The following is a 15,962-nucleotide window of genomic DNA, read 5'->3' as shown; positions in this document are numbered from 1 at the left end:
AGGAGAGACTTTGCTCTTCAGATGTTTCTCAAGGCCCCTCTTCCAGTTCCTGAAATTTCACCCAAATATTTACACTTTTTCATTTCATTATTGTTAGCATTAGGGGTATCTGGATTTTTTTTTTTTTAAGCTTTTCCCCACCGTGGTTAGGAGAGATGTGCAATTTCTTTGTTATTTACTTCTCTGGTGGCCTAATAGTAGATGAGACATTCATGAAGCGATAGAATGGCTTCTCATTTTGTTTGTGGCTCTGCTCCTATTTAACAATTAAAAATAATTACAATTGTTAAAGTACTCCTTTCTTACACTGCTTCTGATGCCAACTGATTGGTTACTGTCATGTGTTTAATACCTATTTGAAGACATTGGTTTGAGCATTTTGTAATGGACTTGTTATTCCTTTACCACTTGAATACATGTGGTATTACACTTGCAAATGCATACAGTGTTACCCTACCAATATTAATTATATTGATCATTTTTAATCTAGTCTCTTTATTTCATAGACTTATGAAGCACAGGCAATAGGCATTCAGTCCTTTTGCTTTTCAGTCTTTTTGAGTATTTAACTCATTTCATAAATTGCCATCTCAGGGAGTACCAACTGGCAACTTGAAGTGGATAGTGAATTTAGTTCTGATTAAAAGGTAAAATTCATGTTCTTTGCAATTTATATACTTGCCCAGATGCCTCTTTTTTCCCCTGTTATCCATGTTAAAGTAGCCTTTTCTTCTTGTTCCTTAATCATAGTATTTATAATGAAGATAGCTAGGAGTGAGGGTAATTGATGCAGCCATAACTTTTATATAAGTCAGCTGTTTTATATATATTCATTTTAATAAAATGGATTATGAATGTATATAGTTTTCTTTCTCTTCTGTCTTTTACCACTAGTAGTCCTAAATACTGGCTTAACTTGCTAAAGAAATATACTAGATCTTGATAATCTTTTAAAATGTTGATGACTTCTAGTGATGTAGATGTTTTCTTGAGATTATGTCTTCCTTGTGTCCTTTATTATTTTCTTCAGTTTTTTGTTATTTATACTTTTTTTGTTATTTATACTTTTAACTTCTGATATGTATCATTTATTTCTTTTAAGATCTATTTTTTTAGAAAGATCAGGTGTGGGGGTAGGGGCAGAGGGAGAGAAGCAGACTCCCCACTGAGTGTGGAGCCTGACTCAGGGCTTGATCTTATGACCCTGAGATCATGACCTGAGTTGAAACCAAAAGTTGGACCCAAGCTTGACCAACTGAGCCACCCAGGGGCCCCTATTATTTATTTTTAAAAATTAATTTTATTTTTTGATGCATAGACTGATTAGCACCTTAAATGTATTTAAGAGAAAAAGCTATATTTCAGGGCTATAAATTTACCAGAAACTGCTGACTACAATAATTTTTTCCCTGATGTGTAGCTAAACCCTTTCATACTCAGTCTGGGTCTCATCTTACAGATTCCTATCTCAGAAACAAAATACATTATAACCTTAAGCTTGAATACTGCTTGACATTTTCTAAGCATTTATTATCTTACTTTCCTCTCAGAATAATCTTGAAGGTAGATAGGCTTACTATCACCATCCCATTTCATAGACAGAGAAAGCTAAGACTTGGAAAGGTTCTTCAATTAAATAAATGGGGAAATGCGATTTATCTCCAGGAATCCCTGATTTCTGGTCCAGGGCTCATTTGTACCACTCTACCTCTCTACTAATGGGATTGAGCCCATATAGCTACTATACTAGGGCTATTTTCCTTTTGGCAGTGGTAAACCACTCTACAAATCTTTGGGTTTCCTGCTAGATTATAAATTACATTTATACATTCCAGGATATAACTTCTATAGAGGTCAAGAATATCTTCAGTAGTTTTGGGACTACTTTTAGGCTCACTGAAACATTTTATATGAATTTTGCTTTTTTAAATAATATATGGTTGGGGCAGCCCCCGTGGCGCAGTGGTTAAGTGCTGCCTGCAGCCCAGGGCGTGATCCTGTAGACCCTGGATCGAGTCCCACATCAGACTCTTTGTATGGTGCCTGCTGCTCCCTCTGCCTGTGTCTCTGCCTCTCTCTCTGTCTCTATGAATAAATAAATAAAATCCTAAAAAATATATATATATGGTTAAATAAATTGTAGTAAAAATCTGCCTTTATAAAAAGTGCTGCCCCCAGCGCCTACTCTTATTATTCCAGGTTTTATATCCTGTTGCCTTCTAAAACCCACATAACTCACTGAAACACCAAAAAAGTGCAAGAATTTCAATGAGCATGAAAAGAGATAATGAAATACCTTTTCCTAATCAAATTATGCCAGAAGAGAAGAGAATAAGAACATTAGAGTAATAAGGGTTTTTTTTGTTTTTTTGTTTTTTTTTTTTAATTTATGACAGTCACACACAGAGAGAGAGCGAGAGAGAGGCAGAGACACAGGCAGAGGGAGAAGCAGGCTCCATGCAGGGAGCCCGATGTGGGACTCGATTCCGGGTCTCCAGGATCGCGCCCTGGGCCAAAGGCAGGCGCTGAACCGCTGCGCCACCCAGGGATCCCTAGAGTAATAAGTTTTAAGTTAAGAAATCAAATTTGATGTACTTATCTCTAAATATTACAATTGAAGAAAGTACATGAAGGAAGAAAATGAATAACTAGAAAAAGGAAATCAAGTGGCATTGAAGTGTTTCAATCAGTTGAAAGTCAGAATCTTAAATCTGTTTTTAAAGATTGCGATTGTATTTATTTTAGGAAGAGAGAGCTCGCATGTGTATGCACAAACGGGGGAGGGGCAGAGAATTTCAAGCAGACTCCATGCTGAGATTCTCAGGACCCTGAGAACATGACTTGAGCCAAAATAAAGAGTCAGGTGCTTAATGACTGAGTCCTCCAGGCACTTCAGAATCTCAAATCTGTTAATATTACTTTTCATTCCTTCTCCCCTTTGTTCTCCAGCTGTCTCATCACAAAGCCCCACTAATTGTTTCTCTGCTATCATTAGATCCATCTTTCTTGCTTTCAGCAGCCTTCACCCAGATTGGAATCCTTTGTCTCATGCTTTATTTTACAATAGTCTCCCTGTGCTTCTTCCCTTTCTAATTTAATCCATTCTGTAGATCCTGGAACAGTCTTCCATAGGCAGTATTTTTAGCATCAGACCTCCATACTTAGAAACCTAAAGAAGTAAATCTAAATATAACTGAACATATAAGCCATTCCTTTAGCTTTCCTTCTGTCGTAATTGCTATACCTCACAGAGTCTCCATATTTGTAAGAGTAATAGTGAATAGAACATTCAGGTTCTTCAATTCCCACGCCTTTACAGTTCTCAGTAAGTAACCCTTATTCTGCTATAGCTTGTCTTTGCCAGAAATCCTTCATCTCTCATAAAGGAGATTCATTATTTATTTTTTTCCTTTCCTTTCCAATATTTTTAATTTTTTAAGGTTTCATTTTAATTCCATTTGGTTAACAGAAGTTTTAAATTAATTTCAGGTGTATAATATAGTGATTCAGCACTTCCATATATCACCTGGTGCTCATTATTTATTTTTTAGTCATCTCTCATCCTTTTCTAGTACTTGTGAGATCTGAAGTTTTTTTCCCTTATCCTGCATTATTTTTCTTTATAGAACTTAATGACTACCTGACATCTGTTCGCCTGTCCCGTCTGTCTATCCATCTATCCATCCACTCATCCAATCTAGCAAGAGACTCCTGGAATGTATTATAAGCCTCGTAGAGGCAGGCTTCTATGAGGCTTGTTAATTTTGTGTCCCTGGTTCATAATAGTTTTCAACATTGTCAGAGAAGTGAATCTGGTTGAAAACTTGCCTTTTCTATTGTGTAACTCAATTGTTCCTCATTGATCTCTTTTTCACTTCCTTGTAGCCATTGTAATAATTTATAGCCATATTTAAAATTGGTTTAATTTGTTGGCTAACAGTTACTATAAGCTAAAATACTAGATGACTGTCACCCAAGAAATGAAGATACATTTAATATCATGATTGGATTTTTAAAAATATTTTATTTATTCATGAGAGACACAGAGAGAGGCAGAGGGAGAAACAGGCTCTGGGTAGGAAGCTGGATATGGGACTCTATCCCAGGACTCCAGGATCACACCCTGGGCCAAAGGCAGATGCTCAACCACTGAGCCACCTAGGCATCCTGATTGGATATTTTTAATAATTAAAAATCTAACTGTTTATCTTTGAAGTAGGTGAGATTTTTTTCATCCTCTAGTTTTTAAGGATTCTGAGCCAGTCCCTTGAATTAATTTTGCCCATTCAAATGCTAGTTATAACCAGAATAACCTTTCAATTCTCTCATTTTCTTCCCTTTTTTCATTTGGATTCAAATGAAATTCAAATGAATTCTGTCCTTGAGGACAGAGTAACATCTCTTTGTACATAGAAGTAAATGATAATTTAAATGTAAAATGAAATCCCATCAAAATAAAATATTTTAATCAAATCCCAATTCTACACCTTTTGCCAAAAATCTTTCCCTGCTTCTTGTGCTTTTTGGGATCTATTACCTAGGGCATAACTTGTATTTTCTGGTCTCTTGCTTGCTTACTTACTTTAAATTAATATTTTTGAGAGTATCTCAGCCCTACCAGATATGTTTATCTTCTTGCCATTTAGTGAGGCATTCCAAACAATTGTGTTCTGTGTTCTACATTAAATCTAGGTTGCTCTAAGTGCTGCATTAGTGTTAACTAGTACCTTCCAGATGGCTGTTAGCTCAGACTAGACTACTCTGTTCTTTAGGATATTGTCTTTAATAGACTATAGGATAGTATTGAAATTATGATTTCCTATACACTTAACCTGTTCTCTCGTTTTTGGGGCTGGCTCCTTCTGTATTTTTAGGGTATCTTATGTAACTGTCAGTTGCTTAAAAAGATGGAGATTAGGTTCTTCTGTTTCATGTCCAATATTGTGGCTTTAAAAAAAAATGTTCTACATTAGTGCATCTGCCTAGATGTTTGACTACATGGAAAATACTAGATCCCTAGGTTAGTGATTTTTTTTTTTTTTTAATCTTTCATGTTTCCTCCCAGTTTTGCTCACTGTATGATGGCTTGTTATGAGTGTGTTTGTCTGTTAACTAGAGGAGAACAAGGACTCTCATGCCTTCTCTTAATGGTGTTTTATATAAATCTTACTGGTACTTATTGATGTGTACATTGAAATGTCCATTGCTGACCAATAATTTGTTAAACTCATTCTGGATGGCATTCTGCAGCTTTGCTATTAAAAGCATGAAGACAGTTAAACCTAGTTAGTTTCAGTTTTCTTTTGAAGTCATTATGATGTGAAATAATATTCTTTTAGTGGATGTTTACCAGGCAATTTAGATATTGAAGATCTTGGGAGGAGTGGGTGTTGTTAGTTGTGTTCTTATCATTTCCTTATATGAGAAACTCACTCTGATCCCATACCAATCTATTTTCCCAAAAGCAGTATGACAACCAGAGTGTTACATATGGGTATTTAATTTTTAAAATAAGCTGTTAGAAGTTGTGTTGGTTTCTTGATTGGTATTGGGTTTTTGTTTTTTTTTAATGGAGGGTTACCAGTTTTGTTTATGGAGGATATGGCTAAAGATGCAAAATGGCTGCTATGTTTTGTTCATAACAGCCGATTTTAAGTAAGTCTGACATCAGTTAAGTGTGTGAAAGGAAACAATGGCTTGTTGTGCAGGCCTTTTACCCTTCTAAATAGGGACACTGTTGGATATAAGAATAATTCAAGTCTTACAAAAAAATTGCCTTTTTAATGACTTTCTTGTGTCAGAGCTAGTGGCTCTTTTTACTGTTCGGTTTCTTCCCTTCCCTTCCCTTCCCTTCCCTTCCCTTCCCTTCCCTTCCCTTCCCTTCCCTTCCCTTCCCTTCCCTTCCCTTCCTTCCTTTCCCTTTCCCTTCCCTTCCCCCTTCCCCCTTCCCCCTTCCCCCTTCTCCCTTCTCCCTTCTCCCTTCTCCCCTCTCCCTTTTCCTTTCCACTTTCCTGATGTGTTTGTTGTGGGTGTTGGTGATGCTCTTCTATCAGCTGATCTGCCCAGCTGGATTTCTGTGATGAAAGCCTTTTGCCTTGTCAGCAGTGTGTTATGCTTGTTTATCCTTGTCTCATAGAAAAGACCATGAGGGAATTTACTTTGGGAATTGGGATTTAGTACCATAGGTGACAGTTCTGTAGTCCCCAGGGCACACCTGAATCAGTCAAAACAAAAATTTGAGGAGTCCCATCTGCTGACAGTGTTGATAAGACAACCTATAGAATAAGGCCTTTTTAGTGGGTTTTTGCTTAGGACATCTAATTTCTTGTCTTGAACCATACCAGAACATATTCTTAAATCTTGAATGACTGTAAAGTTCTTCAAAACCTTCATGATGAATATCCATGATCATATACAGTACTGTGTGGATAGCAAACACAGGGGTGCATTGACTTTCTAACATTTACTAGGGAAGTCTCTTTTTAAAAAAATGATTTATCTAGTCTTGCTTTAACATTTCTCTGTATGTAAATATAGCCATAAATTCTAGCTGAGTTGGAATTAATTGGGATAGATTTTAAAGAGGAAACAAAGCACCTGTCTTGGAATCAGCAGATCTGCATTAGAGTCTCCTGTTAGTTTGCTGGGGCTGCCTGTAACAAGTATACCACAAACTTGTTGGCTTAAAACAGAAATGTATTCTACAGTTCAGGAGGCTAGAAATCTGAAAACAGTGTGTCTCTAGGGCCATGCTCCTTCCAAATCCTCTAGAGGAAGATACTTCCTTTCTTCTTCCCCAGAGGGAAAGAGGTAGCCCCATTTTTTGGTCTTCAGCTCTGGCACTTCAGTCTCTGCCTCTATCACATGGTGTTCTCCTGTGTCTGTCTTCATGTGGCATTTCCCTCTTACAAAGACAGCAGGCATTGTATGAGAGCCCTTTTAATGGTAATTTTACCTTGTGTACCTTATAAGGTTGCTATAAGGATCAAATAACAAATATTTGAAACTGACCTAGGAATGTGGAGATTTGTTTTTCTTTATTGATTATTTTAAGGAACTTTTTACTTGTTTTTAGTAGAAAATTATATAAGGTTTCCTTAATTTCGGTGCTCATCTCTATTCCCAAATTCTCATTTAACTTATTCTAATCTAATATAGTTTATATTTCTTTCCATGCATTACAAATATTTTTGTTTGTAAATAATTCATACTCCATTATTTTGAAACCTTAATTATGACTCTGTTATCTGACAACATCAGGTAAATACATAGATGCAGGCCATGGTGGTGACAGGGCAGCCCTGATGATCATGGTCTGTTTTAGGGCATGAATCATCTATTTACACAGTAGACTGTGGACATTATTTACAGGAACCAAGCCACGTCATTCTTCAGGACAGTATCAGCACCATTTTAATTGGCTCAACCTTTGTGGAAAGTAGTGTTAGCCAGAAGTATAAAACTTTAGTTGATAATAATTAAAATATTTATTTGGAGTAAATAATCTGTTTCAGGGGGACGGGGTAAGCCTTGCTTGAAATGTCTAAGTCTACAATTCTCTCCTTAGACATTTTTAATAGAAATCTAATATATAAATCAGGTAAAAACAGGTAGTCTCAAACTCATATGGAACACAGTTTGGAAAATTTTTTTTTAACCAAACTGAAGTGCCATATTTCCAGTAAATGGCAAATAAGAGATGTATTATTGGTATATTTAATTACTACTTTGTCTTAGCTTTTCATTTCCTTTGCTTTTAGGAAGTAAGTTGATATTAGTTGGAATCAGCAATGAACACTTTATTTCAGATAAGTTGAGTCAGTGTTCATAATTCCCACCCATTAAGTGGGACTTGAAGAGGACTTCTCTTATCCTTGGAAGCACTTCTGATATACAGATGTTTATTTTTAGCTAGGCCAATTAATATTTTCTCTGATCAGTTTAAGAAATCTTATAATCTATTTCCCTATATCACCATTTGGTTTTAACTCTTTGTCAATTTAGGTTGCCATAATTCTAGTGAGATGACTTTAGATGCCATTTTGGAATAATTCATAGCTTCTTTGTTAACAGTTTTAAGTTATCATAGACTGTAGCAGTTGTCTCATGTCCCTAAGATGAATAATGCTTTGAGAGTGATGGGAGTAATATTGGTATAACTTTGTGATGTTACTGATAGAAGCCAACATGGGGTTACGTTAAACACAAAACCAACAAGCAGCTGTCGGAGACACTAGACTAAGCCTACAGGGCAGGCTACCTTATATAATAGTAGAGAAATCTCTCTTTTAGCCATACTTCACAGAGACAGCTGAGGAGTAGCATTATCTACACTGTATTTATGTCCTCGTGCAACTGGATCTAATTGTGCCATTATTATCCTGGCCATGTTCTAAACATCATCAAGAACAACTTCCTGTTTTGATGTTCTGTGACTCTATGTTGAGTTTATAACTGATGTTTCTGTCTCTTAAGTGTTTTGATTGCACAGCATTATTAGGAAAACATTTTTTAATCATGTATCCTTTTACATACAGCTAATATATATTTATAAGTTATATGTTCCTACTATTAGGTATATTTAAAAACAAATGGAAATGTTAAACAGGTAAAAAATAAGGGGAGAAGTTCTAATATTTTCTTCTAATGTCCTATGTTAGAGATCATTTTTATTTTTATACAGAGCTTGTTTTATCACCAAAAAGCATTTTAATTTAACATGTTATAGAATGCTTAGTATAATTATATTCTATATATGTAATTAGAATGTATGTTATACATTCTAAATGCTTAGAATATGTAAGTCATTGCTAGTTTCTGAACCAAGAGACAGGTAAAATATGTGTCCTACATCTGAGGAGCCCAAGGATGAGTATAATATGGACACACAAGTGACCAGTTGCTGGCAGAATAAGAAGCATTATAAGAGAAACACAGAACATTGAGAACACAGTGGAGAGCAAGGGCACCACAGATCTGATGACATTTGAGCTGGGCCTCTTATATAAGAGTAGATAAACATTTGACTGTAGGAGATAGGGAAGTTTGAACTAGTATTTGAGCTACTAATATATGCCAGGCAATGTACAGGATGCTTTATGTATATTTTTATTTAATCCTCAAGACAGTCTTAAAAGGAGATACAAATTTTTAGTCTAGATAAGCCCTGTTTATAGACGAGCCATGATTAGATTCAGTGCCATCCTTCTACAAAACTTGACTCTGTCAACTCAGACAAAGGAAGTTTATCCATTTTTCTCATAAGATGTTGACCTTGCTTCTCTAACAAAGACAAAGTGAGTCTCTACAGCATTGATATTTGCTATGCAGGCAAAATTCAAATGGAAAGAAAAGATGTGGCCAAGTTGCTTCTTCTCCAAGAATTTTAAGCACAGCCAGTGATAGGTCAGGAGTTTATCCTTAAAATATCCAATTCTTTATTCTTCTATAAGCTTTTAGTTGCACTAATCTCACTTTGAGACTGCTGTGTATTTATGTATTTGTTATGTGTGTATTTATTTTCTTGTTCTGACCTGAAATTTTCTTTCTTTAGTGCTGAACAGGAGTCTAATGAAGGAAAAACCATTTTTATTTTATAACATTTGGTGTGGCAGTAAAATTATTTGTTTAAAATTTCTTTTAAATATATTTGCCTCTTATTAAAGTTAACTTATGATTTCTGTACTCTTTCTTATATTAAACATATGCTACAACCAAAAAAATCTTTCTCTTGACATTTTTCAGCATTTTTTTTTGTAAGATTAATTAGAGTGGAGAGAAAGGATGGAGGAATTTCAGCTAAGAGTTACCATCATCAGTTACTTATAAATCTTAGTATTTCTATTTATATGTTGATCTTTTCCTACTGTTTCTCAATATTTTATTTTCCTATAAAGTGAGAAAGTAATACTAAGTATGTCTGTATTAGACTTAGAGTAAAACTGACTACTTTCTTTAAAAAGCAAATTCACTTGTGCTGTAGGTCAGTTTAATTTGAACAATAACTGTGCTAATATTTTTTTTTTTTAATTCTGTGGGCATTTGTATAGAGAATATTTGAAATAAATGGGTAAAAGGGCGTTTTTTGTTTTGTTTTTAAAGATTTTATTATTTATTTGTTTATGGGGTGGGGAAGAGCTCGAGTGAGAGGAGAGACTGAGAGGGTAGAAGAGCAAGAGAATCTTCAGCAAACTCTGCACTGAGCACAGGGCTCAATCCCATGACCCTGAGATAATGACCTGAGCCGAAATCGAGTTCAAGGCTCAACTGATGGGCCTACGCAGTACTCCTGGGGTTTTTTTGGTTTTGTTTTAAATAGGCTCCATGCCCAGTGTGGGAGCCCAATGCGGAGCTTGAACTCACCACCTTGAGATCAAGACCTGAGCAGATATCAAGAATTGGATGCTTAACTGACTGAGCCACCCAGGCCCACCAATCCAACCCCCTCCTTGCCCCCTGCCATGTTTTGCGTTTTTTTGTGATGGCATATTTATAGTAGGATTTTTTTAAGGGGGTCACACAGACCCAGTACTAGCAGCCCTACATAGTCTCTAATTTACTCACAGAATTAGTAGAGGGTCAGCTCTTCTACTTGCAAGTGACTTTTGTAGACTCTTCCAGTCTTGCTGCTTCTCACCCACCAGGATCCTGTTGCTCCTTCATGATCTTTTGTTCTTCCTACTTTCCTTGAGCAGTAATTGGGTTATTGCAGCGTGTTTCCTTTTCTTTGTCTTTATTCTCAGAGCTGACTCCTTTCTCACCAGTGCATGGTGTGCCTATGCTTTGGTACAGGTGCCAGGGAAGAAGTGGGTATAGGTGGTCCAGGACTGCTTCATGGCCCTGCCTTTAGCACTCTGCAGTCAGCTAAGCCAGTCTGGGCCATGGTTTCATGTGCTTGATATGAGTATTGAGGAGTATTATTATAGGGATATTAGGTCTTGTTTTCACGTTTTAATTTGGCTACATATTTATAAATGTAAAACGTATGTGGATTTTACCAATTTTAAGAGAGTGGAAGTATTTGAAACTGGCACTTTTTTTCTTCCCAAGGAAATTGATCCTCTTTAACATTATTTGTAAGTCTGTAGGACTTCTCTCTAGCAGTATGCTCTCACACTTTGAGAATAGAAGTGTTTCCTTTGACATACTCTTCGTGCATTTTCCTCTGGGACTGTTGGGTCTTCAGACTGCTGTCCTTATGAAAACATGGGACTTTAAGACATTTTAGTATGGGCCTTTCATAGGAGACTTGAGATTTTGGATGCAGTCTATCCACAATAAGGGATTTTCAGTGTTTGTGTTTGAACTTCTAGTGAAAGAGAAAAAATACTGTTTTGGAGAGAAACACAGTTAATCCTAGACTTCCTCCAACTTCCCGACTATTGATCACTTTACTTAAAATCATTCTGTTTCTGAATGCTCATTCATGGTTGGTTCTGAAGTGAGGAGGAGACATCTTTCCAGTTAAGTTTCACCTTAATCTGTCTCTGCCTGGCTGTTATTTGAATCCCCAAACCCAGACTGCTGCTCCATCCTCCCATCTGGAGCTGCCTGTGTAAGTGCATCATCCTTTGCATTGTTTCTTTCCATTGTCTTTGAACTTTTATTTCTGAGAACAAGGTATGGAATAGGAAAATGTCTCAACCACTAAAATAACTGAAGATGATTTCTAAACCTTTCAGTTGATTTTGTCATCCACAACAAATTACATATATTTGTGATGTAATATTTGTTTAACGTCACTGGCTGGCTATTCATTCTCTGCAGTACTTTTCTTAAAAAAAAAAAAAAGTAGAAATGAAATCACTTTGAACCACCAAAGACAGATTATGAGGCTTGAAATCCATTACAGGATTTGAATGTTGGAAATAAGAATTGAAACTATTCCCATTTTATCAACTTTGATTTAATACTCAATTGAATTTCCCTAAAAGGACAGCTCATTTCATAATAGCCCTGTGCTTGCATGCCTCTGCAATCTTATGCAGGGGAGAGAAAAAAAATTAAAAGTTTGTTCCAAATGAAAAGGATTTGTGTTGGTTTGAAATATTCAAAGTAGGTTTGGTGAAGGAGATATGCATATGAAAATGAACGTCAGTGAACATCGTTCTTCAGGAACTCATTCTTTGAGGAAATTCTTAAAGATACATTATTGAGTTTAATAAACTATTTGCCTCACTGTATATTCAGATTAAATGATAGCACGTAATTCCAAGAATCAAGCAAATGTAATCCGGTAGAAAAGAGAATCAATGATCTTGAGTATTCCCTATATTCAGGTGACCTCTAAAGTCACTTTCACCTCCCAGAGTATATGCATCAGCCACAGTGTGTCCAGAGAAACAGGCAGGAGACAATTCCATGTGGAAAAAGTGTGAGCAGAAGACAAGACTCTTACGTGAGCAGAAGACAAGACCTCTTACGAGGAAGGAAGGAAAGAATATTACAGGTGGATGTGTTGGGTCTGGACGGAGGTCAGAGTCTATACAGCTCTTTGGACACAGGAAGCCATCTTTCCTCAATTATAAAGAAAAAAAAAATCACAATCACAATTATGCACTTTCTTTCCCTCTTCCCCTCCATCCACAATAGAAGTCTTCAGTGTGGGTCAGCTTGTATCAACCTTTTTGAGTAAAAGATTTTATTCCTTTGGAATTTCAGAAACAATTTGTTTTCTGAAAAACACATGCCATTGGATACACTTTAACTTGACACGTGATTGAAACTTTTGTTTTAATAATTCAATTTTCTACAAAAGCTGCCTTTATATTTATTAAAGATGACAAAACAAAAACCACTTCTTCTTTCATTACATTTTCTGCTTTCATGTTCTGTCATTCAGAGATCTTTTTTTCTTTCCCTCTCTCTGTCTTCTTTTCCCCCAGCTGTCGGCAGCATCCAGCCCCTCCAGTCACAGTCCTCACAGAGCTTCAGGAAAGGACCCTTTTGCAGAGCTCTCTTTGGAGGATTTCTTATAAATCACTTTAGGTATTGCTGCTTGTTGGGGGAGATGGGGACTTAAATACTTTAAAATTTTATCAAATATTAAACACAGTTCACTCTTCTCCTTTGTTTCTTTAAAGGACTCTAGGTTCTCACTCTTCCTCCTTCTCCTCTATTCTTTAGGTGAAGAATAAAAATAGATCAAAATAGGCCATAAGGACAAACAACTTTGGAAAATATCTTTAACATAATTAGGTGTGAAATCAAAGAACCATCTCTCATGTTTACATATAAGCATCCACTGCTCACAGCAGATGGGTGGGATCAGATACTACCTTTAAAAACTGGATGTTTTTGTCAGTCTTATAAGATGTACAAAGAACAACACAATTCTACATGTTGGATTAGAGCTTGACTAGGCGCATCTCTAGTTTGAACGTAATGCCCCTGAACATTAGTTGTGAAGAATTCATTTTAACAGTTTCTTTAAAGTGTCGTATTCATATATGCCTTTTCATTTAAAAATTGTAACATTTTCCCCTAACAGACTTTTTTTTTTTTTAAAGTTAAGGACTAGCGAATACTTTTTTGCCCTTTTTGATAGAAGGATTCTGTGTTTGATCTGCACTGCCTCTCTTTACTGGAAGGCAGTGAGATTTGTTCTTCTTGGTGCTCTAGCCCCCAGGGTAGATAGAACTTCTAAATCTTTGAGAGTTTGTACTCTTCGGATGTGACAAGTTTATTAGCACTTCTACTTAAGTAATGTCTTTGGATGAACAGTTTCAGGGATATCCTGAGTGAAGTATCTGAGCAAACAGTGATGCCCTATTGAAAACTATTCCTTTGTAGATCTTTCAGATTTTTATTTATATTAGTAAAGAAATGATTTAGTAAGTATAATATTACTCTTCCCTTAATTATCTCTAATTTTATGATATTAAAATTTTATCCAAATTATTTAATTTTATGTATTAAAATAAAATATTATTTTATTTTATTTTAATATTTAATTTGATATTTAATTTTATGATTTATGATATCATTGGAAATAAGTCAAATTGTGCTTTTCTCGTTTTTTTTTCTTTTTTTTTTTTAAATTGTGCTTTTCTAAATGAAATTTTCACACGGAATCACGGAATATTTGTGTTCATGAAGAGATGTTCTGAACTTCTCATTGAAAAATTGTTCATTTTCTTTCTCTTCCCCTGTCTCTTGGTTTTTAGTAATTAGAAAGATATATTTGGAAGTCCCTCTAACTAGGCTTCAAATATTGAGGTCTAGCACATGGTGAGCTGATAATACTGACTTAATTTTGTAATCAGGGTTGTGATAAACATGCAGTAAACATTTCTGGGCCAGTTGAATGGGAAAAGCCACAAAGCATTTTTATTTGTGAGAAGATATCTTACAAGGCAGTGAATGAACTTACGTTCCTTTTTTTTTTTTTTCCAGATACAGTTTATGTAACTAGATGGAAGAGAATGGAATTATTCCAAAAAGACGAGTGCTCAAGCAGCAAATACTTACTTCCAGCAAAATCCAAACTGCTGTCTCTTAAACTCTCTTCTTCCATTAGAATGCTACAGTAACCCAGTGAAGGCCCATGAAGGAAATTGGGACTAGTCTATAGGAGAACGTATCAATACAGTTTATAAAGCCAAGAATTGCCATGATTTCAGACTAAGATCTGTCTTTTTGGTGACTAACCCTTCAGTTCTTTCAACTCTTATTAATACCCATAATCAGTAACCTATCAAGAAAAGCCCTTATTTGGAAAGTGTGAAATTTGTATTTGGAAAAGCTGCCTGGAGAGAAGAGCTGTGTCCTTTACTGTAATGCAACAGGACTCTTTTGAGGGGATCAAAATCATAATTCTTAATTATGCAGTATTTTTCTTTTCTCCAGTCCTCACAGATACAGAAACAATAACTAAAATTAACTTTTCTTTTAAAAAAATTATATATTCAGTTTGCAGTAGACATTCCTTAAGTATTTGTATTTATTTATGATTATCAATTTACGTAACATTAATATTGTATCAGACCTCCTTATGAAAATGAGTATGGATGTATACAGTATGTTTGATTTTTATCCATTAAGAGCGAATCTGATTCAGAATGCTTTTCAGCTGACATACAGAGCACTAAATATTTTAAGGCAAGTCCATAGGTCTGAATCGCTTAAGAATTCTCAGTCTCTATGGGATTTAGAGAAGCATTATAAATGCATTAATCCTTATAGTCAATTCTGTGCCTAGGATTTTGCAAGGGAACAGTTCACTGACTAGGAAAAGCACTACATTTTAAATTCAGCATTAGTGCATTGGGAAGGAACTTTACTGCTTTGTGCTTGGCATGTCATTATTTTCCATTTGACATTAGGGCCTTTCCAAAATGAATGTGAGGAATTGCTTTCACTTCAAGACTTTCCTTCTTTTCAGTAAAACTCTAGGAGGTGTTATGGGGGGAGGGAAGGGAACCAAATCCTTGAAACTTTTTATTTGGCTCATGCCATGTTATGATCATGTACCTTTTAAATAAGGGGAAATAGTATCTTTAAAGTTAATGTCTAGCCAAGAGTTTAGTTAACGAAGAATTAAACTGCACTGTTGATCGGTGCTTTGTGTAAATACATCTTAACGTTTTGGTTGAGAGGGGCCTTAAGAAGGACAGTTCGTTGTAGGAAAGCAATTCTGTACATGAGTTTAAGCATACTTGTTGCATTGTCTCTGCAGATTCTATTTTTGTTTACAATATTAAAATGTATGTTAGCAAAAATGGGTGGATTTTCAAATAAAATGCAGCTTCCACAAAACTTTTGTTATGGTATTCTGGTCTGAGGTGCATTTTGTTTTCTTACTCCCTTTTTCTTTATCATCAGTATCATTATTTTTTGCTAATAAAAATATACCCAGGTGATTATATTTGCTGATTTAATAAAATGTAAATTTTATTTGTTTTAATTTCCTAAAAGATTTATCTTTGTACATTTTGTTACCTTCTAGACTCTCATTGATAAAC

The 15,962-nt window shown here is 35.5% G+C and overlaps 1 protein-coding gene across 7 annotated transcripts in view; it reads left to right on the top strand.

Annotated features, from left to right (window-relative positions):
- The window catches only part of PICALM (phosphatidylinositol binding clathrin assembly protein), a 103,261-nt gene extending 87,505 nt beyond the window's left edge, over positions 1-15,756 (top strand). For 6 of the 7 annotated variants that reach the window (XM_041730277.1, XM_041730274.1, XM_041730272.1 and 3 more), the window contains 2 exons: positions 12,885-12,987; positions 14,395-15,756. In XM_041730277.1, the coding sequence (XP_041586211.1) occupies positions 12,885-12,977 (93 nt within the window). In that variant the 3' untranslated portion in view covers positions 12,978-12,987; positions 14,395-15,756. The remainder of the gene's footprint in view (positions 1-12,884; positions 12,988-14,394) is intronic. The other variant, XM_041730275.1, reaches the window with a different exon arrangement.
- The last annotated feature ends 206 nt before the right edge of the window (positions 15,757-15,962 follow it).

The sequence above is a fragment of the Vulpes lagopus genome, chromosome 15, assembly GCF_018345385.1.
Source record: "Vulpes lagopus strain Blue_001 chromosome 15, ASM1834538v1, whole genome shotgun sequence".
Taxonomy (NCBI): Eukaryota; Metazoa; Chordata; class Mammalia; order Carnivora; family Canidae; genus Vulpes; species Vulpes lagopus.
The sequence above is the reverse complement of the archived record's forward strand: the minus strand, read 5'-3'. Positions and strand labels throughout refer to the sequence as shown.